Here is a 27285-nt window from a genome sequence, read left to right on the forward strand (position 1 = left end):
ACATTTGTAAGGTTACACTATCACCTCAGACTGTAGGCCACACAAAACCTTAAATTTGATGGGGGACTTCTTGAATGTTCTTATCTTGTTTTCCCTTCAAGATCCGCTTTCCTCCCTCAAGTCAGCTTCACGCCTTGTCTTCCGGGAGTTTCCCCAAAATCAGCCTTTGAGATGCAAGGCCCTGGGATTTTAAATTTCAAAAGCCCAAACTGGGCGGGGGATGGGCGCCTGAAGTTTTTGGCAAAGACGTCAGTTAGACTGTCAAGTTTGCTCCTCCCCCCCACTCTCCAACCGAGAAAACTTCCCAGATTGCAGAGGGAAACGAGATCCAGAAAGGAGGGAAAGAGGATTTGGTTGCCGCTGGGTCCCCTGAAGAGCCCTTGGCCATTTCCTTACAAGCTGGTTTGGGGGGTGAAGGTCAAAATCCCAGTGGACTCCCCAGGTAGATTGAATTTCCAGGAGCTGAGCAGACCTTTGCCCTCCTCCTCCTCCCCACCTGGTGAGGAATAAGAGAGGCAGGGGAATAGGAGAGCCTGCTGAAAGGTCTCACGTGCCTCTCACCCCAGAAGGTGGCCAGAGAAGGTGCTATGGGGCAGGCCTCGGATTGCCTCCCAGCCACCTTTGTCATCAGGCACTTCCTTCTGCAGGCCACCCCTGGGGGGGAAATGTTGCCACAAGGGGACCAGGAGGAGACTGCTATGGCCTTCACCTGTTCCCTGTGCCATGATAACCCGAGAACCAATGGGATGATGGGACGGAGGGCATCTCACTTATTGCTGGCTCAGAGGCCTCTCCACCTCCAACCCCGGGAACTTGGACTCAGCCTCAGTAGAGAGGAAACAGGTGCCAAAGGGACTGAGACTAGGTTTAGGAAACATGTTCTCTTGGGCTCGGGATGGAGAGAGATGCTTTTCCCTGTTTACCTTCTGCACTTTACCAGATATCTTTATTACTTATTCAAAAATAAAATAATATTAACTTCAAGAAAAAAATTTCATTTTTTGCACATGTGTTAAGCAGGTGAGCGTCCTATTTACTACGTTGTTCAAGCAATATAGACTGTAAGTAATTAAAGCCACATATTCATTTTACAAGCCAACATAGATAATTGTTTTATATTACTTTGTATTCATATTCTGGCTCTACAGATACGATCTTCTAAAACCAGACTTACTCATTTTTGATTGCTACTGTCTTTCCATGCAGACAGTTGGCTGGCTCACTGCTTTGCAAGGGACAGTATAAATATTTATTTGATTGATAAATGTATTGACTCAAGTAAATGGATATGTGACCATCACTACAGGCTCTTTGAAGATTTGATTCAAATCATTTTGGAAGTTTGACCATATATTGAGGGCTAATTGTTTTCCAGAGAGAATAGAGAACATTTCTTTGTCCAGCAAGTTATTTGAATAGCAGATAAATGAGACCTTTTGTAGACTGTCATGACACAAAGAAAGTGACTCAAACTAAGTCATGAAGAATGAATTTTTCTCCAGAGGCCCAGGCAGGGGAGGACACTGTAGGCGTTGGGCACATGTGTGCAAATGCATGGTGGTATAATCCAAACGTGGCACTTGTGCACAACTTGCTAGATTGATGATGAGAAATGATACTGGACAGGAGACAGGATGCTGATCATCAGAGGTCAAGTTCTCATTGCGTTTACTAGCATCATCCACAGGGAAGATGCATTGGGCTCCAGGCAGGATCTTCCAAGGGGCTGGCTGTTACAAAGCATAGGGACATGAAAACAAATGCATGAGTGAATATCAAAGCACTTGAAGAAAGTGTCCGTAATTGCTTTTTCCCTTTATTCTCCCTTACAATCTGCAATTTAGCAGGAAAGCCTGTTAGATGTAATCCTGGGGTTATGAGATAAAATGCAGGTACCATTTGTCTCCTGTGAGCACTCAGCTTTAGCGTAGGTTGCTAGAAAGGGATTTTTGCTTACCACCTGCATGTTTGGAAAGGTTACATGGGGCATGTTGGGTGAAAAGCAAAGCAGTTTACTGGCTCCTCTCACCATATGGCTTTGGAAGGGCTCAAATGACGTCTGCTCCAGTCACCCTATTTAATATGGAACCCCCATCCCGTGCTCAGCACTCTCTGTCTGGCTTTCCTAGTTTTTCGTCACAGCATTTATTCATCTCACCTTCTAACACACTATGAAATATATTTCCTTGTTTTGTTTACCATCTCTCTATCCCACCCTGCCCCTCCCCATAGAATGCAAGCTCCATCGGCAGAGGGCTTTGTCGATTTTGCTAAAACCACACCATACCCTGTGCTTGTGGAATGGGGAGCGAATGAATGCCATGACTTCTCAGCACGTCGGCCACACCCCCACCAAAAGTAAATGAAAAACCCATCCAATGCCAAATCTTCATGATTTGAAGATTAACACTATTAGCTTTGTAAATACCACTGCTTCCCTGCATATCATGGACATGGGAAAGTTAAGGCCTTTCATCATTCCGATGAGGCAACGTGTTGAACAGATTTAGAAGCTCTGGGGTCAAGTAGACCTGGATTCAAATCCCACTGAGCAGTGAATGAGTTACAGTCCATTTTTCTTTTCTTTTCTTTTCTTTTCTTTTCTTTTCTTTCTTTCTTTCTTTCTTTCTTTCTTTCTTTCTTTCTTTCTTTCTTTTTTTTAAGATTTTATGTATTTATTCATGAGAGACACAGAGAAAGAAGCAGAAACACAGGCAGAGGGAGAAGCAGGCTCCATGCAGGGAGCCTGATGTGGGACTCGATCCTGGGACTCCAGGATCATGCCCTGGGCCAATGGAGGCACTAAACCACTGAACCACCCAGGGATCCCTAGAGTCCATTTTTCATCTGTAATATGTACAGTGATGCAACCTCCCAGGGTTGTGGTAAAGATTAAACAGGATAAAGTCCAAAGCACAGTGCCCATGGCACATGGTAGGCACTTGAAAACATGTTATTATTTATCATTATCATTTTGGGAGCTGTGTTAGTCTGCTAGGGTTGCCATAACAAAGAACCACAGATTGAGTAGCTTAAAAAAACAGAAATTTATTTTCTCATAGTTTTGTAAGGTAGAAGTCCAAGGTCAAGGTGTTGGCAGATTTGGTGTCTCCTGAGTCCTCTCTCCTGAGCTCGCAGATGGCCACCTTCTCACTGTGGTCTCACATGGTCTTTCCTCTGAAAATGTGCATCCCCGTTGTCTCTTCCTCTTCCTAAGGACATCAGCCGTCTTGGATTAGGACCCACTCTTATGAGCTCATTTTTCTGTTTAACCTTTACCTGTTCAAAGACCCTGTCCCTAGGTTAGGGCTTCAACATTTTGGAGGGACACAATTCAGCACATAACAGAAGGCAAGGAAGGTTTTGACAAAGAACCTCTAATTTTGATATACTGGATAATGATACTATCTTTAATTTCCAGAAGCAAAGGTACCGTAGTGGGTATGTTTTGACTAGCAGATAGGCACTGAGAAGGGAATAGATCAAAGTATTCAGAAGCAGGTGTTCATTCTACAAACAGGAAGAAAGGAAACCATAGGGAAGAGGAAAACATTACACGTGCAGAGAGCCTGAAAGGAGGTATGGAAGTAAAACTATGAAGTGGCCCCTTCCTGAGTGGTTGGACTCTACCCGAGGATGCATTGGAAGGAGCAGTAACACAGAATGGCTAAGTCACCAGAGGAGATATAACTAGCAGCTGCTGTTGAGAGAAAGGTGAGAAACAGAGAAGGCCACCGTATTTCTGATGGTAAATACCTCCTCAAGAGAGAAACTCAGTTTCTCCGCCAGTGGGGCCTACTGTTCCCTGCCAGGGAATTAGCCACATGGCAGAGCTACTTCTAACTAGACCCCTGAGAAATACAAATCAAAACCACAATGAGACACCACCTCACACCAGTGAGAATGGGGAAAATTAACAAGGCAGGAAACCACAAATGTTGGAGAGGATGTGGAGAAAAGGGAACCCTCTTGCACTGTTGGTGGGAATGTGAACTGGTGCAGCCACTCTGGAAAACTGTGTGGAGGTTCCTCAAAGAGTTAAAAATAGACCTGCCCTACGACCTAGCAATTGGACTGTTGGGATTTACCCCAAAGATACAGATGCAATGAAACGCCAGGACACCTGCACCCCGATGTTTCTAGCAGCAATGGCCACCATAGCCAAACTGTGGAAGGAGTCTCGGTGTCCAACGAAAGATGAATGGATAAAGAAGATGTGGTCTATGTATACAATGGAATATTCCTCAGCTATTAGAAACGACAAATACCCACCATTTGCTTCGACGTGGATGGAACTGGAGGGTATTATGCTGAGTGAAGTAGGTCAATCGGAGAAGGACAAACATTATATGGTCTCATTCATTTGGGGAATATAAAAAATAGTGAAAGCGAATAAAGGGGAAAGGAGAAAAAATGAGTGGAAAATATCAGAAACGGAGACAGAACATGAGAGACTCCTGACTCTGGGAAACGAACTAGGGGTGGTGGAAGGAGAGGTGGGTGGGGGGTGGGAGTGACTGGGTGACGGCACTGAGGGGGGCACTTGATGGGATGAGCACTGGGTGTTATTCTATATGTTGGCAAATTGAACACCAATAAAAAATAAATTTATATAAAAAAATAAAAAATAAATAAACCGCTGGAAAAAAATATAACTAGACCTCTGAGAAATTGGGGGAAATTTTTGAAAACAGGTTTTCTACCAGCAGATTACTATTTTGTTACCAGAAGCAAAAGCAAAAACACAATTTGAGTTGTAAGTAATACTTTTATGAAGAAGCAGGTTGCAAGCTACAGGCATGGACATCTGAGACGGGGTCTGTGAAGTGGAGCCATAGACACCTGGGCCTTCACCTGCTTGGTTACTTTTCCTGTCCCTATCTGGGAAGGTTTTGGAGAGAGGATTCCAGATTCTATTATTTTTCCTGGGCATTGTTCCAGAAGATAATATTGTACTAATACAACAAAAAAAGTTTTTTAAAGCAATTGCATCTGTGTTTAGAGTTGGGGTTTTGTTTTGTTTTGTTTTTTGGGGTTTTTTTGGTTTGATCTTATTGTTTATAGAGTCTTTTGAGATTTTTAGCACGCCCATCTGGCAGACACACTTAGTGTTTTGGGATCAGGCCTCTGCAAAGTGTGTGTTAGAACTGACTGGCATAGCCCTGACTCACACTGTCTTTCTGCACTTGGGAAGGAGCCCACCATCTCCAGCCTGAGGAAATTGTGGCTTTCATCACGTTCTTCAGCTAGCGCTGTGAGAATGGATCTGTGCCGTTTCTAAACCTAGGGAACCGCATCTGTATTTTTGGCCTCTTATGTAAACAAATTCCAGTGATAATTTGATAGAATAGGAAAGTAAAAACCTATCTGGTGCTCAGCTTAAGCACATTTATATGTATCCTTTCATTTTAATCCTCCCAGAAGTTGTGACTGGTGTGAGCAGTAGACAGAGATTATGAGACTGGCCCAAGGTCACACTGATACTAAATCCTAACACTGGAATGTCCCTCTGGGTCCCAAACAACTGCTTGGACACCTTTGACTTTGTGCCTTCACATTGTAGGAACATAGTCAGTGACGTCCTACCCATTTTAGTGTTACATATGTTTTATCCTCTTATTGCTTATATCACCTTTTTCTCCTGAATCATAAGAACTTATGTGGGATTTTTGCTCATTGTTTGTTTTTGTTTTTGTTTTTAACAATTTATTATTTTTTCTTTTTTGGGGGGAGAGGATTAGAGGGAGAGAGGGAATATTAAGCAGGCTCCATCCCACAACCCTGAGATCATGACCTGAGCTGAAATCAAGAGTCGAACAATTGACTGACTGAGCCACCCAGGTGCCCTGTCCATTTTCTTTTAGAAAGATTCTTATCATCAGTGTCTGTAGTTTTCTTACACATCCTCCTTTGTTCAAAATCTTGTGCAAGTTCTGCTTTCAGAAAATCTTCCTAATGTGATATTGTGCCTGGGGTATAAACACCCAGGTCTTTATGCTTGGTAAGAAGAAAATTACAGTCATTGTGAGTTCTGTAGGACCTCCAATTTGCTTTATTATAGTAGAATGTTTTTCTATATAGAATACTGCTTAAAGTTGCACCTCTGGACCTCAAAACCAAGGAGAGGAAGCAAAACTAAAAGCTACAACCTCTGCAGTGACTTACTGAGTTAAAATAACAGCTTCTAATCAACCACAATCTGGAATTCTGATTCCAAGATTTCAGCAGGAGAATAGAATGATATTAAAAGCATGTATAATTTATTTTTCTAAAAGATTTTATTTATTTATTCAGAGAGAGAGAGAGAGAGAGAGGCAGAGACACAGGTAGAGGGAGAAGCAGGCATCATACAGAGAGCCTGACGTGGGACTCGATCCAGGGTCTCCAGGATCACGCCCTGGGCTGCAGGCGGCGCTAAACCACTGCACCACCAGGGCTGCCCATGTATAATTTATTTTTTAAAAAAGATTTTATTTGTTTGAGAGAGTGAGAGTGAGAGAGAGCATGAGCTTGAGCAGCAAGGGAGGAGAAGCAGACTCCCCACTGAGCAGGGAGCCTTATGTGGGGCTCGACCCCAGGACCCTGAGATCATGACTTGAGCTGAAGGCAGACACTTAATCAACTGAGCCACCCAGGCTCTCCTAAAGGATGTATAATTAAAAAACAAACAAACTCTTGAACTCAGAGAGCACTAGTGCTTGCCAGAGGGGAGTAAGTAGAGGGATGTGTGAAATAGGTGAAGGGGATTAAGAGATACAAATTTCCAGTAATAAAATGAATGAATCATAGAGATGAAAAAGTACAGTATAGGGTATATAGTTAATAATATTGTAATAATGTATGGTGACATGATAGCTACAGTTGGTGAGTATTGCATAATGTATAAAATTACACTGTGTTGGGCATCTGAAACTAATGAAATATTATATGTCAACTACACTCCAATAATAATAAAAAAGCATGCATAATCATGCTCAGTATGATACTATCCCCTGGTTCCTGTACCATTTTCTAAGAAGAACATGGTATTTTAAAATTATTTTTAAAATAATACATTTTACAGTATTATTTTTTGCATTTATTATATTAGTTTACCTAGGTTTTTTTTTTTAAGATTTTATTTATTTATTCATGAGAGACACAGAGAGAGAGGCAGAGACAAAAAAGCAGGCTCCCTCCAGGGAGCCTGATGCGGGACTCGATCCCAGGGCCCCGGGATCACAACCTGAGCCAAAGGCGGACATTCAACCACTGAGCTAACCAGGCATCCCTCTTTTGCTCATTTAAAAAATTAATTTGTACACATACACACATACAATGGAATACAATGGAATATTATTCAGCCATAAAAGTGAATGAAATCTGGCCATTTGCAATGATGTGGGTAAAGCTAGAATGTATTATGCTAAATGAAGTCAGTCAGAGAAAGACAAATGCCATATAATTTCACTCATATGTGGAATTTAAGAAGCAAAATAAAAAGAGAGAAAGGCAAACCAAGAAATAGACTCATAACTATAGAGAACAAGCTGATGGTTACCAATGGGGTGGTGGGAGGGGTTTGGGTTAAATAGGTGATGGGGATTAGGGAGTGCACTTGTGATGAGCACCAGGTATTGTATGGAAGTGTTGAATTACTAAGTTGTACAACTGAAACTAATATTACACTGTATGTTAATGAACTGGAATTTAAATAAAAACCTAAAAAAAAGGTATACCAAAAAATAAAAAAATCAAATTTTTTTGGCCTCTTCTGTATTTCTACAAACTCTTTAGGGAGATTAGCCTCTTGTCATGATTGTAATTGCAGATGTTTCTTCCCAGTTCATCATTTTTCTTTTCACTTTTTCTGATATGTTTTTTTTAAAAAACAGGCTTATTATGGGATGCCTTGCTGGCTCAATTGGGAGAACGTTCAGCTCTTGATCTTGGGATTGGGAGTGCAAGCCTCATGTTGGGTGTAGAGATTACTAAAAAAATAAACTCTAAGAAAATCAGGCTTCTCGAGGTATGCTTTCAAGATAGTAAAAATTACCCTCAATTTTTGACAAATTAAATACCAGCACCGTAGTAAAGAGAGAGACTATTTCTATCAACCCAAGATTTCTCTCATGTCCCTTTGTGGTCATTCCCCCTGTCCCACACCCATCCCTTTGGTACCACTCACCTCATTTCTGTTTTGCCTTTTCCAAGGCATCCTAAACAGGATTATACAGTCAGTAGCCTTTTATATCCAGCTTCTTTCACTTTAACATAATTCTGTTTTTTTTTCACTTTAACATAATTCTTTTGAGATTCAACCATGTGATTGCATGTATCAGCAGTTCTTTTTATTGCTGAGTAATATTTTGTCATTTGTATGTATTTATCTATTTACCAGTTGATGCATATTTTGGTTGTTTTCAACCCAGAGCTGTTATGAATAAAATTGCTTGAAAAATTACCATGTTTCCAAGTTTATTATATTTATATAGTTGAATTTATCAATCCTCAAATTTATGACTTTTGGATTTTGAGAAAGATAATAAAGGAATTACCATTTTTTCCTTTTAGTGTGTGCATGGTCTCATTTTTTATGTGTTTGGAGTTTACACAGATCTTTGATCTGTTTGGAGTTTATCTTGGTGTTAGGGATAAATCAGTTTTTTTTTCAAATAGCTACCCAGTTGTCCCCAAATACCTAAGTCAATCTTTGTGATCTCATTTAGGAAACTATTTTACAATTACTTTAAATAGTTTATAATTTAATACAAATATTGTAATTTATTATAGTTATTTGTATTTATCACTGCTATTCAATTAAAGTTAAAAATTAAAAGCCTATTTTTCTTTTTTTTCCTATTTTTCTTTAAAGTTTATTTATTTATAATCCCTACACCTAATGTCGGGCTTGAATTCAGAATTCTGAGATTAAGAACTGCCCACTCCACCAGCTGAGCCAGCCAGGTTCCCTAAAAACCTATTTTTCTTTGACCTTTCAAGTACAAACCTAGTAAATTCAATTGTAAATCAAGTAATTTTTTTAAGATTATTTATTTATTTGAGAAAGAGAGGCAGAGATAGTCAGAGAGAGCATGTGCAGGGATGAGAGAGAAAAGCAGGCTCCCTGCTTTTTAGAGCCCAACTAGGACCTCGATCCCAGAACCCTGGGATCATGGCCCAAGCCCAAGGCAGACACTTAACTCACTAAGCCACCCAGGTGCTCCCAATCAAGTAATTTTGAATGACAATTCAAAACACTCGGTTTCATTATCTTTTTTTAAAAAATATTTTATTTATTTATTCATGACAGAGAGAGAGAGAGAGGCAGAGATACAGGCAGAGGGAGAAGCAAGCTCCATGCAGGGAGCCCAATGTGGGACTCGATCCAGGGTCTCCAGGATCAGGCCCTGGGCCAAAGGTAGCACTAAACCACTGGGCTACCCAGGTGGTCCCGGTTTCATTATCTTTTGATGAACCCTAAATGAACCTATTATAGTCAACAAATTATAATCCTTTAAATTTTTAAGCACTGTTTACAAGCTTAATCAGATTGTTTTAGAAATTATTAATCAAAACTATGGAACTTAAAAATTTAACACATTTAATTCTCTTAAATCTAAGTTCTATTTACAAATTTAATTAAATCATCTTAAACATTTCAATCTATACCACAAATTTAGTGTATTGGATTTTCTCAAGCATTTCTAAAATCTAAAGAGGCATAATTACAAATCTAACAAAATCAAACCAAGTATGTGAAAATCTGTAATAAAATAAATGTAAACATATAGCTCAAATTCTTTTAAATATCTCAAAATCATTATAAAGATAACAGATACTCCTAAGTTTAAATATTGACTACCAACTCAATCACTTACATTATTGTGTGTATTTAAATTGAACTGAGAAATATAGTATAACAGATTCTCTATGGTGGCATTTTAAACATCTTAAGAATACACAAAGTACAACTTCTAGTTAAAGAACTATTATATCTCTCTGGCAACACCACTAAAATGACAATTATAGGATTTTTCTAAAACATAAACCCACAAGGACAAAGAGAATAGGAAAGGCAACAATTTTGCATGCTAGAAGGCAGATGATTTACTGGTAACTGACTCAACAGCCCCAAGAAAGCTGAAATCTAAGCTATGGTGAGCAAGTCAAGAAGCAATCAGATTTGTGCCACAGAAACTCAGAGTAGGGAAGCTCAGGAATGGGCAGAAACAGGTTCTTTTGAAAGCAAGGGTAAAGAAGAACCTGAAAACACTAGGAATGATTAAAATTTTGTTTGAGATGTGGTTAGAACCAGCTTTTTCATTTCCTCCCTTCCTCTGCACAACCAGCAACAGTTTTGCTTCACACTCCAGAAGATTGGAAGTTTGGTCTCTAGAGGGATATGGAGGGATACTGTGGCCTCAGGACCCCAGGTCACTGGGACAAAGGGACTCAGTGTTGAATATGGCAAGAGATTAAAGGAAAATCCACATACTGATTTAGGAGACTCACTCTAAGTCTCCCAAGACTCACAGGATACTGCAGGCAGCCAGTTTCATGCCCTCTAGGCAGAAAGCTAGAAGATTCTTCTTTGGAGAATCAGACTAGGCTAAGTGAAGAGATCAAAAGATAGTCATACTCAGAATCCTCCAACCGAAGAGCCCCAGCAGATCACCCTATAATGAAGTCCTCCTCTGGACAAGCCCTGCTTAAATGCCAGAACTTCCAATCAACTTCCTAGCACCCATTCCTAAATGCACATGGACAGCTAAGAGTTATCAGGCTTTTGTGGAAAGCCAAAACAAATCATCAATGCCACCACCACCAACAAAATCCAGGAAATACAATTTTGGAGAAAATAAAGATGGTGCACACAGGCAAAAGAAAACACTCAGTAATAGCTTCAGCAGGATAAGAAGAGGTATTATAGCCATGAAACAAGAACAGCACACAATAAAAAATTTCAGAAAATTAAAAAGAGCTTTTAGAAAGTAAAAAAAAATATGATAGGAAAAATGAAAAACTCAACAGAAGGGTTGGAAGATAAAATTGAGGAACTCTCCTAGAAAAAAACCAAAGGTAAGAGGTGGAAAATAGGGGGGAAAATTAAAAAATTAGTTCATGACACCCAACATCTGGAAAAAAGGAATTCCAGAAAGAAATCTTACCAAGTGCCTTACATAACGAATGACAAAAGATTCCTATCAGTTATCCCAAGCAAGGTCCACTGAGGAGAAAGAAACCATTCTGCTATTTTACCAGGGACAGTTCATTATGAAGAATTATTAACCAATGGAGGGTGGTTAACAACCTAGGAGTAAAAGAGGGCAAAAACCAGTACACAAACATTTATGGAAATGTTATTCATTATACTCAGAAACTGAAAACAACTCGGAAGCCCAAGCATCAAAGCAGCATCTTGGAAGAAAATCCAGAAGCTATGAGAAAGCAGGGGTAAATCTGAGATGTTTACAGCATTCCCAAAGTAAAAATTAAAAGGAAGCTAGCTTGGCTTGGGGCACCTGGGTGGCTCAGTCAGTTAAGCACCTGCCTTCTGCTCGGGTCATGATCCTAGGATCCTGGGATCGAGCCCTACATTGGGCTGTCTGCTCAGTGAGGAGTCTCCTTCTCCCTCTGCCCCTGCTCGCTCTCTTGCTCACCCTCTCTCTCTCAAATAAATAAATAAAATCTTAAAAAAAAAAAAAAACAACCAAGGCCAGCTTAAGAGTTCAGTACTTTGCTGTTTTATCATCATGTTCTTGATGTCACAGAGGATAATATTCTGAGTAAAATGTTGAAGACTCGCATCCACAGTGTGATCATTAAGATTCAGACTCTGAATCTGGGGAAGTTTCAGAAATACCTTCATCTATTCATTCCACTTATATTTTCTATTTTTTTTTTTTGAGATTTTGTTTTTTTTTATTCACTAAAGAGAGAGAGAAAGAGAGAGAGAGAGAGAGAGGCAGAGTTACAGGCAGAGGGAGAAGCAGGCTCCATGCAGGAAGCCCGACGTGGGACTCAATCCCGGGTCTCCAGGATCACTGGGCAGAAGGCAGCACTAAACCACTGAGCCACCCAGGCTGCCCTATATTTTCCTTTTTTAGGTATAGGCAGGGACGATGTAAATTTATTATATTGAAATTAACAAAATACATATATTGTGTCAATATAATTTATAAAACTAATGAAGTCATACAAATACTAAAAATAACATAATAAAATACATGTCTAATGAAGGATAAAAGAGCCTTTGAATAAATAGAAAATAAGTGATTTAAAAAACATTGTATTGGGGCGTCTAGGTGGCTCAGTCAGTTAAGTGTCTGACTCCATGCAGGGAGCCCGACGTGGGACTCGATCCCAGGTCTCCAGCAGGATCACGCCCTGGGCTGAAGGTGACGCTAAACCACTAAGCCACCCGGGCTGCCTTGAAGAAATATTTCAATGCAGTCAGCTCTTATTATAAATTTCAGTTTATTCCATTCTCTTCTTAGCCTCAAACTCATCTTCTCCATTATCAATAATGTTACTTTTAGGGCACTGGGGTGGCTCAGTCAGTTAAGCATCTGACTCTTGATTTCGGCTCAGGTCATGATCTCAGGGTTGGGAGGTCGAGCCTCAAGTCCCGGCTCTGCGCTGGGCATGGAGCCTGCTTGAGATTTTGTCTCCTCTCTCTCTAAATAATGATGATGATGAAGTTGATGCTGCTTTTATTCCTAATGTACAAAATTACTACCATCTCAGAGCAAAACTTTGGATAGTTGCAAGTCTAAGTTTTGCTGTGTTTAGACAAATTGAACCAAACACAGACACAGAGAGGAACACATATGATGTAAATTTGCACCAAAACCATCATAATTGCTAGTTTAAATAAGGTAAAATAAATTAATTATCTTCATAATTCATTTAAAAAATAACATCTTTCTACCTTTTGGAAAACCAATGCTCTGTGAGCTTTGGAGTAACATAGAAAGGTAAAGTTACATGCGGAATTTACCTTGAAGTCCTGACTTCTCCATTTCTCAGTGGGCTGTTGAGATAACAAAATCCTTTTTTTCCCCTAATAAAAGATCTGATTCCACAAACTCTCCATGACACAGTTTCTCAACCCCAGTCTGTGAAATCCCCTAATTTACATGTGATTTCCAAAGCAGGGAGAAATTTGATCTAATGGAATAACAGTAGTCTGCAAGAGAAAGCGGAAACAGCCGTGTACTAACTTACAAACGTATTTCTTAGACGCTTAGATTTGGAGTCCCCCATGGAGTGTGTGGTATCTGGCAGGTCATTCCAACACTTCATGAGCAACTTTGTTTTTTTAACTGCATAGATGATAGATGATGCTCCTTAATTATGCAGTTGAGGAAATACAGCAAAAAGCATGCAATTCTTAATGATCATTGATGATTAAAAAGTCAAACACCAGGTAGGAGCAAAAGCTGAAATAAATGCCTTTGAAGAATACAATCAAGAATGTGATCAAGAGGGGCGCCTGGGTGGCTCAGTCGTTGAGTGTCTGCCTTTAGCTCAGGTCGTGATCCTGGGGTCCTGGGATCGAGTCCCGCATCAGGCTTCCTGCAGAGAGCCTGCTTTTCCCTCTGCCTATGCCTCTCCCTCTCTCTATGTGTCGCCAGTGAAAAAATAAATTTCAAAAATCTTAAAAGAAAAAAAAGAATGTGATCAGGAATCAAGTATTGTTAAATAGTTGATGAGGAAAGAGATATTTGGTATTAGGGGCTGAGTTGGCTGTTATGGATGTGAAAGACTGAGCAGCCGGTGAACAAGAGGGAAAGGAGAAAGAAAGAGGCAAGGACCTCCCTCTTTGGGGCACACTTCATATCTGGCATTGGGCTGGGTGCTTTGGATTTATCTCATGTTATCCCTCCAAGACTCAGTGAGGGGTCATCTTCATTATTTCCATTCTGGAGATGAAACTGAGACCAAAAGAGATGACATTTGCCCGAGGTAAATGACAGAGAACAGGGTTTAAACCCAGACCATCTAATCACACTCTGTGCCTTTTTGTCCCAGTGGAGGATTTTTCAGCTGGGGCAGTGGTGGGAGTAGCACAATCTCAACCATGGGGGTGAGGGCAGGTTTTTGCGTTGTCCAAATATACTCAGATGCTGTGATGCCCAGCGGGGCCCATTTTTTTCCCCAGTGTCCCCTCAAGGGCTGTCTAGTGAGTTGCTGGTCCAATGGGGAAAAGGACCTAACACTTAGGACCTTCACCAGGTGAACAACAAATGCCCCATCATCTTGCCTTCATAACTGGTAAAGAAGAGATGCCAGGGGATTCATGAGAAACCTTTGACCTCTCTTTTTAAAAGTAAGCTCAATCTCCAAGTTCATTACAAAGATTTACTGGAAATATATAAGAAACCTAAAAATATGCTAAATATAAATAAAAACTTTAAAATAATTCTACCAATGTTCTACTAAGATACCAAATAATGGTGTGTACCCTCTAACGAGGCTCACTGCCCAGCCTTCCGGAACCAAGTATGAAGCAATGCTAGGTCAGACCTAGCAAGGTCTGGGAACTAGACCGGGCAAGGTCAGCAGATGCCCCAGTGACAGGAGAGAAGACACAAGGTATCTAAGCCGTCGAGGGTCAGTTTCTTCACTCATAAAGAGTCGTGTACCGGCTCACAGGTGTTTGGGAGCTTCATGAGATCTGGGGAGAGCACAGCGAAGCCCATGCTCCAGCCAAATCTCAACAGTCTTGTAAAAACAGTGCAGACTCCTCTGCAGCTCTCCTTGCAGGCATGTCCATTAACAAAACATTCACAGTTAACAAGAACAAGATGTTTGGGGCGCCCGGGTGGCTCAGTCCGTTGAGCCTCTGACTCTTAATTTCAGCTCAGGTCACGACTCAGAGTCCTGGGATGGAGCCCTGCATGGGCTCTGTGCTCAGCAGGGAGTCTCCTTGAGATTCTTTCCCTCTGCCCCTCCCTGCCAATGTTTGAGCGTCCGTGTGTACTCTCTCCAAAAGAAATAAATACATCTTTAAAAAAGAAATAAGAATGATGTTTAAAACCGTATTTATGGACTTTAAGGTTTTCAAAATAGAGAAATACGTAACAATAACTATATGTGAATATATGACTTAAGATGAGCTAATACCAGAATAGTTAACACCCACTTCTTCCTTTTTTTTTTTTTTTTAGAGATTTTATCCATTTATTAGAGACACAGAGAGGTGGTCTTGTGCATACTCAGTTCTCAGGAGTACTAAATAAGAATCTGCATATTAACAAGATCCATATTAACAAGATGATTTGCAAGTGCCCTAAAATTGCAGAAATATTTTCAATCAAAGAAACTTTTTAACAAGTAGCATTTTTTTTCTCTTTCATTGCATGTCTGACTTTTATCTTTCATTGCTCCTGCCCTTTAGTTACCAGAGGTTTCATATATATAACCTTCTCTTACAGATAACCTCAATTGTTGGTGTTTGGTACAGTCCCTATAAACATGTCATCTTACAAATCACTCCTTCATCAGACAAAACGTATCAGTTTAAAATTTGAGTGACAGGACACAGTCAGAGGAATAGTTGAAAAGAGGGCTAAGGAAAGAAAGTAAAGTGCAGGGAGCCTGACGTGGGTCTCTAGGATCACACCCTGGGCTGAACGCGGCGCTAAACCACTAAGCCACCAGGGCTACCCAGCTCCTACTTCACAAATATTTGGGAGATGTCTCTTAGCTCGGCTTCCTTCAAGCTGTATCTGTCATGTGAAACAGTTGTATTTACTGCCCCACTGATGCTTCTTCCCTGTGTATATGTGTTTTCCTTTCAGTATTTGGGTTAGTGGTGTATACACATTTGAACTTTTCCACAAATGATCATTAACATTGCTCTAAGTTATTTTTTCACCTATTCTTTTATTGGCCACAAAGTATTCCATCAGCTAAATGTGCCATAATTATTAATTAGTCCCAACTATCAAACCTTCAGGTCAGTTCTGATTTTTCACTGTCATAATTAACCTATGACAAATATATGAAAATGTTACAGGATATCTCCTCCTTTACTGCCTGCGGTTCTTGGTCATGCTGCTTAGAATGAAGAGGTAGACCAGATGAACAGTGGTGGTCAGCAAAGCAAAGGCTATTGAGCCATACTACAGAGCTCCCAAAGAGGGAAAGGACCTGAGCAGGTTACCGATTTGGTGTTTAGATCTTCTATTTTTGGTTTTTATAGGCTCTTTAGTGTGGGCTGTTTTAATCCGATTACCCCTCCATGCGCCTGTCATCCGAACAGGTTTTGTCATCTATCTATCACTTGGGAAAGGGTGGAGGGCTCCTTCCAGGGTGGTGTAAAGTCCCTTTAAGGGTGGTATCCATGAAGGGCGTGGCCCCTTGTCCCAGCCTGCCTTTTTTCCAACTATCCTTCATTAAAAATGTTATACACATCTCTAAAAAATTCCGGAGGATAAATTCTTAAGAGGTAGAATGTTTGGGTCAAGGGGTATGAATGAACTTAAGGTTTTTAATGGGTATTGCCAAACCAATTTATGCCCTTCTCAATGATTATTAATGCCTTTTTTTCCCTTGTTCTTATCAATACTAGGCTTTGTCACTTAAAAAACAAACAAACAAACAAAAAACCAAAACACAGCTTTACCAATATGAGAGACAATAAGTGGTAGAAAATAATTCTCTAACTTAATAAGTGTAGTATATGGGAAATAGATGAGTCTTGACAAGGCTGGGTAGTAATTCTGAATATGAGATTTCTGTGGTCTGCTCTGTTGAGGTGATCTGCTGACCTGTAGCATAAAGGTCATATTTAAAGAAAGCTTTGTGCCTCAGAACAAACCCTGTGTTTATGAGTTAGAAGAAAGGAGGCTTGGATTCCGGTTCTAGCCAGTCATCTTTCCTTAGGCAAGTGTTATATTCTCAGTAATTTACTTTAAATACCTCAGAGGAGCCAGTAGGATGCTTATCTGTGTGCAAGTTAACTTGAGTCTGTGCCCCGAGGATCCTCCCTCTAGAGGCCATTATTGCAAGCACTTCAAATACTGCCTTCTAAATCAGTACCAGAGGGTTAATTAATTAGTATAATGAATGTCAGAAATAATTTTTCACTGATAAAATGAGTAATGTGCAAGATATGAGACAAGTAAGATTGTACAAGTGTTTCTCTTTTTAAAATTTTTATTTTATTTTATTTTCCTTCTGGTATAGTTAACACACAGTGTTATATTAGTTTCAAGAATATGATATCGTGATTCAACAATTGTATACGTCTCTCTGCCTTTTGTTTTGTTTTGTTTTTTAAGCTCAGTAACTACATTGCTGGAGTAGTGCCCATCTAGAACTCCATTTGCTCAGGAATCCTCCACTGAACCAGGGATTTAGTTGCTTGATCTGGCGAGAAGGATAGCTGATTATGTCATGTAATATAGGTGCACTTGCCCCGGAGAGAAACTTTCCTGTCCCGCAGAGTGCCCAAGTACATGTCAAGGAGGGAACTCTGTTGAGCGTCCAGAAATGTAGTTTGGACTCTTGTGGTGGCTGCTTGGTGGTGTCTTTCTTGTGGCAGTGTTCAATCCGAGACTGCCTTTCATTGTAACAGACCCCCTGGTGGTATGGTCCTAGGGAGGGACAACCCACTCCTTCTAACTTAACCTCTTAGAGACTTTTTGCTCCTCTGTATGAGTTGCTAGGGATGAACTAAATTGTTTCTGACCTCCCAATTAGTTCTAAAAGTTCTAGATCATGTTGTATAAAGGACACAGCATTAGATTCAGATTGCCTGGCATCGTCATTCAATAGAAAGGAAATATTTATCATATTTAATGTTAAATTCGATAATGTCTAATAGAAGGATTAAATAGCAAAGTTCTGTCTCTCTCCAGAATTAATACTCTTTCTACTGATGCCCCTGTGTGTCAGATAGATTCACTAACAGGTACTATCACAGATAGCTCTGCAAGAGACTAAATTGTGTCCCCCTAAAATTCTTATGTTGAGGCCCTAATCCCTAGGGTGACTATATTTGGTGATGGCATGTTTGAATGGGTTATTAAGGTTAAATGAGGTCAGAAAGGTGGGGCCCTAATCCAATGTGATCGGTGTCTTTAAGAGACAGAGATTGGGATGCCTGGCTGGCTCAGTGGTTGAGCAACTGCCTTCAGCCCAGGGTGTGATCCTGGAGTTCCAGGATCGAGTCTCACACTGGGCTCCCTGCATGGAGCCTGCCTCTCCCCCTGCCTGTGTCTCTGCCTCTCTCCTTCTGTGTCTCTCATGAATAAATAAATAAAATCTTTAAAAAGAAAAAAAAAAAAAGAAGAAACAGAGATACCAGGGATGTACAGGGACAGAGGAAAGGCCATGTGAGGCCCCAGGGAAAAGGTGGCCATCTACCAGCCCAGGAGAGAGGCCTTGGAGACACCAACTTTTCCAGCATCTTGATCTTGAACTTTCAGCTTCCAGAACTGTGAAGACATAAATTCTGTCATTAAGTCCCTAGTCTTTTTTATGGCAGCCTGAGAGACTAATACACCCTCCCCTCTTTGAAGATGGGGTAGAAAGATGTTTAAGAAGAGAATTCGGGTAAAGCGCCTGCTGACCCTGGACCCTGAGATCACAACCTGAGCCGCAGGCAGAAGCCCAACCTACTGAGCCATCCAGGCACCCGAGGAATGGTAGCAATTTTAAATGACTGCCAAAATGCATAAGAGTTCAAGGATTTGATAATTTGATTACATTTTCAAATAACCTTTTAATTTATTTTTAACTAGGGGATCCCTGGGTGGCTTTTGAGGTCCACCTCAAAAGTGGCAGGTTAGGGATTTTCTGAAAGGAACGAGCTACTGTGATTTTGTGAGACTTTATAGAGCTTTGTAACTTACATTCTTTTCTCCACAATTATAGCAATCATCACAAATCCTAAATGAACAGTAACCCTTTAAAGAACGTAATTTCTGTTGGGTGGGGTGCTAGGTAAGATGGTAGAAACGGTCCAGAGCCCTGAGAGTCCAGTTATCTTTTAGATATCAAGGAAGGGGTGAAGGGTAGGAGAAGAGCCTCAGGAATGATGGGACACAGGGAGGCAGCTCTACAAGGAGAGGAAAACTGGTTGAAGCCCAGGCCTCCAAACAGGGAGAAAGAAGTGAGGAGCAATTGGGCAGTTGAAAGCTACAGGGCTTCCAGAACAACACCAAGAAGGGCCTTGAGACGGGGCAAAGGACTGGTAGGGACCAGGGCAGTGGCCCACAGAGGCATAGCCAGGACCTGTGAGGACCCCAGGGAAGAATGAGTGGGTGGGGATGGGGGAGAGGAAACAGTAAAGAACGAGAGGATCTATGACAAGTTTCACCTGCTTAGCAATTTTGCCTTAGGCTGAGCCTTCCTGACCATAATTGCAACCTTACACGGCGATGCTAGTGAGAGAGGAAGGTGACCGGTTTCTCTGCACTGTCCCCATACCCATCTCCTCCCCCGTAGCCCTCATCTAAGTGTGGAAAGAATCTGGTTTGCTTGTCAACTTGGTGGAAGCTTTGTCATCTCACTTAACTACCCAGTTCCATTACAGGTTGAAGAACCTGAGATAAATTTAGATAAGCCTTCCGGGGCTCCTCCTCAGGGCCAGGAGTTGACACTGTCATGAAATCAACATAGAACTTACGTGCAGCCCATAACCATGGAAATGAGGTTTGCTTGGGAGAAACCCAACTTGCTTCTAGAGGCCAAACGGACCATTGGCAGATCCATTACTAGAAGCATCCTGTGTAGTGACACTTCTATGCATCAGACAAAGCATAATGGTGCTTTCCCCGGTCCTGGCCATGGAACTGTCGTTCTCTATGAAGAAAGTATCCACTCGTCGTGTCTGCCCTGTAGACAGGAAGGGAGGCAGAGAATGGAGCAGTTGCTTTGGAGCCGGCTCCCCAAGTTACGGAATGTCTACTCACAGAGATCCTCAAGAGACAGCCAGCCAATGGAGTCTGCGTGATGTTAACATCAATTGACTTGACAGATTTTTAAGATTCCTTCCAGCGCTTTGATTTTGTGACCCTAATCTCTAAGGAAGATGTTCACTGATGCACAGACCTCACTTCTAATTTGATGTGATGCCAGATTGCAAAGTTACAGCTGATGTTAGACACAGAGCCGCATGTGCCCACTGCAGTGGGTTTTTGAAATCCCAGACCAAACTGTCACTGTTGATATTGGAATCAGTTGTAATTCCTACCCCCTTCTATTCAATCGCAGGTAATTTTTAGATGGTGGAAGATCTCTCTGAGGAGTGAGTATCGATCAGCAAAGCCCGGAGAAACAAAAGATTCTCATGGAGCATTCCTAGAGAACTCCCATCTTCAAGGTAAGGAAGGGAGCACATTAGGTACTTACTAGCTCAGTTCTCTTTAATTACTGATAGATTTTGTCCAGAAATATCCAGTATATCATTGTTTGAAATATTGATATGTAATTATGTACCTAAAGACCAAAGATAGTTAACATATCCCGAAATTTCTCTTGGGAAAAATCTTCCAGGGTTTAAGATTTCAGGTTAATATGTCAATTCCATTAATAATCTTAAATTGCATAAATATAATTTTTTCCTATAACATTTCATTAAAATGGGTTTCCTTTAGTTAAAAATACATTTTTTAAAAAATATTTTATTTATTTATTCATGAGAGACACAGATATAGAGAGAGAGGCAGAAACACAGGTAGAGGAGAAGCAGGCTCCATGGAGGAAGCCCGACATGGGACTTGATTCCAGGACTGCAGGATCACGCCCTGGACTGAAGGCAGGCGCCAAACTGCTGAGCCACCCAGGGATCCCCTAGTTAAAAATAAATTAAAAGGTTATTTGAAAATGTAATCAAATTATTAAATCCTTGAACTCTTATGCATTTTGGCAGTCATTTAAAATTGCTACCATTCCTCGGGTGCCTGGGTGGCTCAGTCGGTTGGGCTTCTGCCTGCGGCTCAGGTTGTGATCTCAGGGTCCAGGGTCAGGTTCCCTGCTTAGCAGGAAGCCTGCTTCTCCCCTCTCCTTCTACCCTTCCTCCCTCATGTTCTCTCTTTCTCTTTTTCAAATAAAAGAAATTTTTTTTTTAATTCCTACTATTTCTTTTTAGTATCAAGGTTTGCTTCAGAAGATTTTTTTTTTAAAGAAGAATCTTAATCAGCATGTAGGCTAAAGACAAATCACTCTCCAGTTTCCCTGTGCTTTTTGCTTTCACAATATGAAAATTCTAAATAAAAAGCAAACTTTTTTTTTTTTTTTTTTTAACAAACTCCCATGTACCTATAACCTGGCTTCAATGATACTCAAAATGTGGCCAAAATCTCTACACAAAGTCACTGTTCCCCCTGGATTAGTTGGAAGCAAATTTCGTTTGTTAGATCATTTTATGCTAAACTACTTCAGTAGGTATTTCTTAAAAGGATTCCCTTTAACTAAATTCCTTAATTATTTACCTTAAGTACAAAAATTTAAAAGTAGAAGCTGTTTTAGAGATTTTTATTTTATTAGGAGTTAATAGCAAATACTTTTACGTGTGCATTCTCTTTTTACTGTTACAATATCCTTGTGAAATAAACAGTTTTATCCCTATTTCACAAATGAGTCTCAGAATGGATATAACTTTCTGGAGTTCCAAAGCTAATTATGGACATTGCCAGGACTGGGCACTAAGAGTCAAAAAATCAAGTATATAAATCTTCTTCTTTTTTTTTTTTTAAAGATTTTATTTATTTATTGGAGACAGAGAGAGAGAGAGGCAGAGACATAGGCAGAGGGAGAAGCAGGCTCCATGCAGGGAGCCTGATGCGGGACTTGATCCCAGGACTCCAGGATCACGCCCTGAGCTGAAGGCAGATGCTTAACCACTCAGCCACCCAGGCATCCCAATATAAATCTTATTCTTAAAGACACATTCTGGGTGTTCTGCATGGACTTTGATAATCAACACTCTTAAAAAACATTCTATTATTTAAATTATAGCATGTAATAGGGGTTTTTTGTTTTTTGTTTGTTTTGTTTTTTGTTTTTTGTTTTTTTTTAGGCAGAGAGTAGGTTTTCTTTTGTTTTGTTTCCTTAAACAGTTGAGTCTGGATTGATTGCCTGCAATTCCTGATACTGCATACATCTTATTTTGCTAACCTCTTTATAGCGAGTATTTATAACATGCATTAGTGGTTTAAAAAGAACTATGTTGGGAAAAGACTGTCCATTTCTTGGTGAATAACAATCAGTGAAAGCACTCCTCACTAATTTAATTGTAAAATAGACATGTTTCTTCACAGTTATAAAGTAAACTGCTATCCAGGCACCTGGCTGGCTCAGTCAGCGGAATGGGTGACTCTTGATCTCAGGGTTGTGAGTTCGAGCCCCACGTTGGGTGTAGGCATTATTTAAAAATAACATCTTGAGATGCCTGGGTGGCTCAGCGGTTGAGCTTCTGCCTTTGGCTCAGGGCCTGATCCCAGGACTTGATCCCAGGGTCCAGGATCGAGTTCCACGTCGGGCTCCCTGCATGGAGCCTGCTTCTCCCTCTGTCTGTGTCTCTGCCTCTCTGTGTGTCTCTTATGAATAAATAAATAAAATCTTTAAAATAAATAAAGTCTTAAAAAAATGAACTGCTACATAATACATTTCATTTACATTACATTTACATACACATTACATTTTACTTTCTAAGCATTATAAAGCTCATGTCTAATAAGTGATAAACACTCATTGACACACCATGTGATTTCGGGTTGACTTCCACCAAAACATGGCGAGGGGCATTGGCACTGCTTGTGTTTTAAGTGTCTTGCTTGCCCCAGACACCCCCACACCGGCGCCCCCTGCTAGGATATAGGGGTGGGGGTGGGCCAGCAGTGGCTTTGGGATAAGACTTGTGGGGTTCCTGATCCTGGGAAAACAGGCAATATAGTGGGACCTGTAGAACTGCAGTCTGACGGCTGCAGTGTCAGGACTGTCTGGTGGCCCCTTGCCCCAGAGTAGCACCGAGTTACTGAATTAATCACCTGGTGAGCTCAAAGGCTCCTGTGTTTCACTTTGAGAATTCCTATAGCATCGAGGGCCCCAGCAGAGGAGAATACTCCAGACAACAATGTTGTTTGGCCCCCTTCGTCCCCTTAGTCCTTAAGGAATCCCTCAGAAGGCCTCTCTGCAGCAGAAGAGGTGTGCGTGGGGCACAGAGAGGGGCTCAGGGGTCAGTGGCCAGGGTTTGAAGCTCTGCTGCCTCCACCCAGCTGTGTGGCCACGGGCTGACCCTGACTCCCTCTGTGAGCCCACTTCCTCCTCGTAGCTGAGGTAAAAGAGCTATTCCATGTGGCCGCCTGGGCATTCGCTGACCTGACGCATGAACAGCATTTAGAGCCTCACACACAATACACAGTCAGTTCGCCATCTCGCCATCATTATTTGCTGTTGTTAAGTATTGATGTTTGGGTTTGATTTTTCCCATTCCCTCCTTAGCATATTCCCAAGATCCCCCCAAAGCTTTTCTCATCCGAATGACCTCTCTTACTAAGATGGTACGTGCTGGCAATAGGTCCCTAGAGTCTGGGTCACCCTTGGTGGCAGGCCTGGCAGAGGACTGGAACCGTATTCTTCTTGTTTCCTTGACCTCTCAGCAGCACTAAGGTGGGAGGGGATGTTTCCTTCCCTTGGCTTCTGGAGCACCTCGCTCTTGCTTCTCTTCCTGCCTCACTGGTCCCTTCCCGCCTTCTAGCTTTGCTGGCTCCTCCTCTTGTCTCCAAATCTAAACGTTCGGGGGCCAGGGGTTAGCTCTTGTGCCTGTTCTCTTGTCTAGGGGACTGGATCCGGGCTCAGGCTTTAAATGGCACCATGCACTTACAAGTCCCAAATTGATATCTCCAGCCAGCCCGTCTCCCCAGAAACTCCACACTCAGATATTTATCTGGCTGCTCCCTTGACATCTCCACTTGAGTTATTTCTAATAGGCTCTCAAATGTAACATGTTCAAAAATAGCTCCTGATCTTCCCTCCTGCAATAAAATAAAATAAAAAAAGGCTCCAAATCCTACAGTTATCCTTGGTTCCTTTCTTTCTTTCACATGCTAGATGTAATCCAGCAACAAAACCAGAATCTGAACTGTGGTTCGCAGCCTCCGAACCATCTTGGTTCCTCAAGATGCCCGCCTCCCGACATCCCGACTCTTGTGTAACCCCTCCCCGGGTCAGTGTGTGTGACAAATACAATCTGGCAGAAAGGATGGTGTATCACTTCTGAGGTTGGGTTATACATGACGCTACAACGTCTGACTTTTCTCCTTTCCCCCTTCCTCTCATCACTTGCTCTGGGGGAAGCCTGCTGCTGTGTCTCGAGACAGTCCTGGGGAGAGGCCCATGTGATGAGGAACTGAGGCCTTCCGTCAGCCGCCATATGCATGAGCTTTCTTGGATGTGGACCCTAGAGCCACTGTCAAGGCCTCAGTTGATGCAGACCCACACAACGTCCTGACTAGACCTCAGGAGAGACAGATCCTGAGCCAGAACCACCCATTCCCACATTCCTGAACCCGAGAAACTGTGAGATACTGAATGTTTGTTGTTTAAAGCCAGTAAAACTGGGAATCATTTGTTACAACGCAACAGTAGATAACTAATACGGAACGCTTCTCACCATTTCCAACTCTGGTCCAACCAGCAACCACCTCTGTCCCAGACTGTTGAATTATTAGCCTTCTAACTGGTCTTGCTTTTCCTACCCTTGCCCCACAATAGCGTGTTCTCATCACAGAAGTCAGAATCAGTCCTTCAAAACATATCAGGTCACATTACTTCTCTGCTTCAAGCCCTTCAATGGCATCCTGCCTCATATAGGGTAAAAATCCAAGTCTCGTAGTGATCTTCAGTCGCTCCCCTCTTGCCCACTCTGCTTCAGGCATACTGGCCTCCCTGGTATTTCTTTTGCACAGACCAAGCATGCTTCCACCTCAAGGCCTTTGCACTTGCTATTCCCTTTGTTAAGAATATATTTTCCCAGGAGCCCCAATGATTTGCTCTTCATTCAGGTCTCTGCCGAGACTGCCCTATTAGAGGGTGTTTCCCTGACCGCCGTATAAAAAATCACCACCTCCCTCCTTACCCTGGAAGACTGGATTTCCCATAACATCTATCACCACACAATATAGTCTATGTTATTTGTTCACTTTTTTATTTTTTAAAGATTTATTTATTTATTCATGATAGACATAGAGAGAGAGAGAGAGAGAGAGAGGCAGAGACACAGGCAGAGGGAGAAGCAGGCTCCATGCAGGGAGCCCAATGTGGGACTTGATCCCAGGACTCCAGCATCACGTCCTGGGCTGAAGGCAGACACTCAACCGCTGAGCCACCCAGGCATCCCTAGACTGATACTTTTAAAAATGGTTTTTGCAAGCTAAGAGACCACATCTTATTAATTATTCCATATTCAAGGTCAGGTACATGGTAGGCACTTAGTATATCTTTGTATATCTTTGTTAAAATGAATGAAAATACATTTTCTGACAAAGGAACATTGCTTAAATAACATAAATAAAATCACTGTGCTCAAACTATATTTTTGCGACTCTAAATTCATGTGAGAGCACAAGGAGTAAATTTTAGAATTTACTAGTATTTTTATACTTGGATAGTTATAAGTAGCACTAGGGAAATACTTCGTATAAATCTGCACGAGTGTGCTCGGGCTGCCATGACAAAATACTACACACTGGATGACTAAAATTCCAGGAAAGCATCTTCTCACAGTTCTGAAGGCTAGTTCAGGACCCAGGTGCTGGCAAGGTTGGTTACTTCGGAGACCTCTCTCCTTGGCTTGTGGATGGCCACCCCACTGTGTCTTCACAGGGCCTGTCCTCTGTGTGTGCATGTGCACACCTCTGATGTCTCTCTGTGTGTCCAAATTTCCTCTTCTTTTAAGAATACCAGTCAGATTGGATTAGAGCCTGCTCATATGACCAATTTTACCTAATCACCCTGTTAAAGGCCCTTTCTCCTGGAGGGCGACTGGCTGCCTCAGTTGGTAGAGCAACTCTTGATCTCAGGATCATGAGTTCAAGGCACACATTGGGCATGGAGCTGAAAGAAAGAAAGAAAGAAAGAAAGAAAGAAAGAAGAAAAGAAAAGAAAGAACAAGAGAAAGAAAGAGAAGAAAGAAGAGAAGGAAGGAGGAAGAGGAAGGAAGGAATTGAGTAAGGAAGGATGCAACTCTCGCCTACCGCCCTACCTCCCGCATTCAGTCACTCGCCGGACCTCCCTCCCTACCTCCCTCCCTCCCTCCCTCCTCCCTCCCTCTTCCTTCCCTCCCTCCTCCTCCACCCCTCCTCCCGCTCCTCCTCCCTCCCTCCCTCCCGCACTCCTGCAGTCCTGCCTTCCACTTCCTTCCTTCCTTCCTTCCTTGCCCTCCGCCGCCTCCCTACCTCCCTCCCTTCCCTCCCTCCCCTCCGCCCCTCCCGGATTCCCGCCCCCCTCCTCAAAAAGAAAAAAACGAAAGGTCCTTTTCCCAGTGTGGTCACACACTGAGGTTATGGGGTCTAGGACTTCAGCATATGGATTTGGGGGAGGTTGGGAAGACATAGTTCAGCTCATAGCAAAATACATACTTTCCATAGAGGAATTCCTGTAATCTTGTAAACAGAGTGTATCATTACTAAATAAGTAATTCGTGATTGTAGTGGTGGGGCACCTGGGTGGCCCAGTCGGTTAGGCATCTGCCTTCGGCTCAGGTCCTGGGTCCAGGGTCCTGGGATCAAGCCCTGCATTGGGTTCCCTCCTCAGCGGGGAGTCTGCTTCTCCCTCTCTCTCTGTCCTGCCCCATCCCTACCACTTGTGTGTGCACACTCTCTATCTCTCTAGCTGTGCTCTCTCTCAAATAAAATCTTTTTTTAAATATTTTATTTATTTATTTATGAGAGAGACAGAGAGAGAGAGAGAAAGAGAGCAAGAGAGAGGCAGAGGGAGAAGCAGGCTCCATGCAGGGAGCCCAATGTGGGACTCAATCCTGGGATTCCAGGACCCCGCCCTGGGCCGAAGGCAGGCGGCAAACCGCTGAGCCACCCAGGGATCCCCTAAATCTTAAAAAAAAAAAAAAAGATTGTAGTAGTTTCCTATTGCTCCTGTAACAAACTACTACAAATGTAGTAGCTTAAATAATGACAATTTGTTATTTTATATTTCTGGATTCAGAAGTCTTGTCTGGCTAAATTCAAGGTGTTGGTAGGACTACATTCTGTTTGAAGGCTCTAGCGGAGCTTCCAGCTTTAGAGGTGCCTGCATTCCTTGGCTTCTGGCCTCTTCCTCCATCTTCAA

General features: G+C 41.8%; 1 protein-coding gene across 3 annotated transcripts in view; it reads left to right on the plus strand.

The window, feature by feature from the left end:
* Window positions 1-27285, plus strand: part of FBXO36 (F-box protein 36) — a 79395-nt gene that overhangs the window by 37949 nt on the left and 14161 nt on the right. For 2 of the 3 annotated variants that reach the window (XM_038574086.1, XM_038574089.1), the window contains 2 exons: window positions 20212-20320; window positions 24052-25222. In XM_038574086.1, coding sequence (XP_038430014.1) covers window positions 20212-20320; window positions 24052-24155 — 213 coding nt within the window. In that variant the 3' untranslated portion in view covers window positions 24156-25222. Of the gene's footprint in view, window positions 1-20211; window positions 20321-24051; window positions 25223-27285 lie in introns of those variants that run through there. The other variant, XM_038574087.1, reaches the window with a different exon arrangement.

The sequence above is a fragment of the Canis lupus genome, chromosome 25, assembly GCF_011100685.1.
Source record: "Canis lupus familiaris isolate Mischka breed German Shepherd chromosome 25, alternate assembly UU_Cfam_GSD_1.0, whole genome shotgun sequence".
In the NCBI taxonomy this organism is placed as follows: Eukaryota; Metazoa; Chordata; class Mammalia; order Carnivora; family Canidae; genus Canis; species Canis lupus.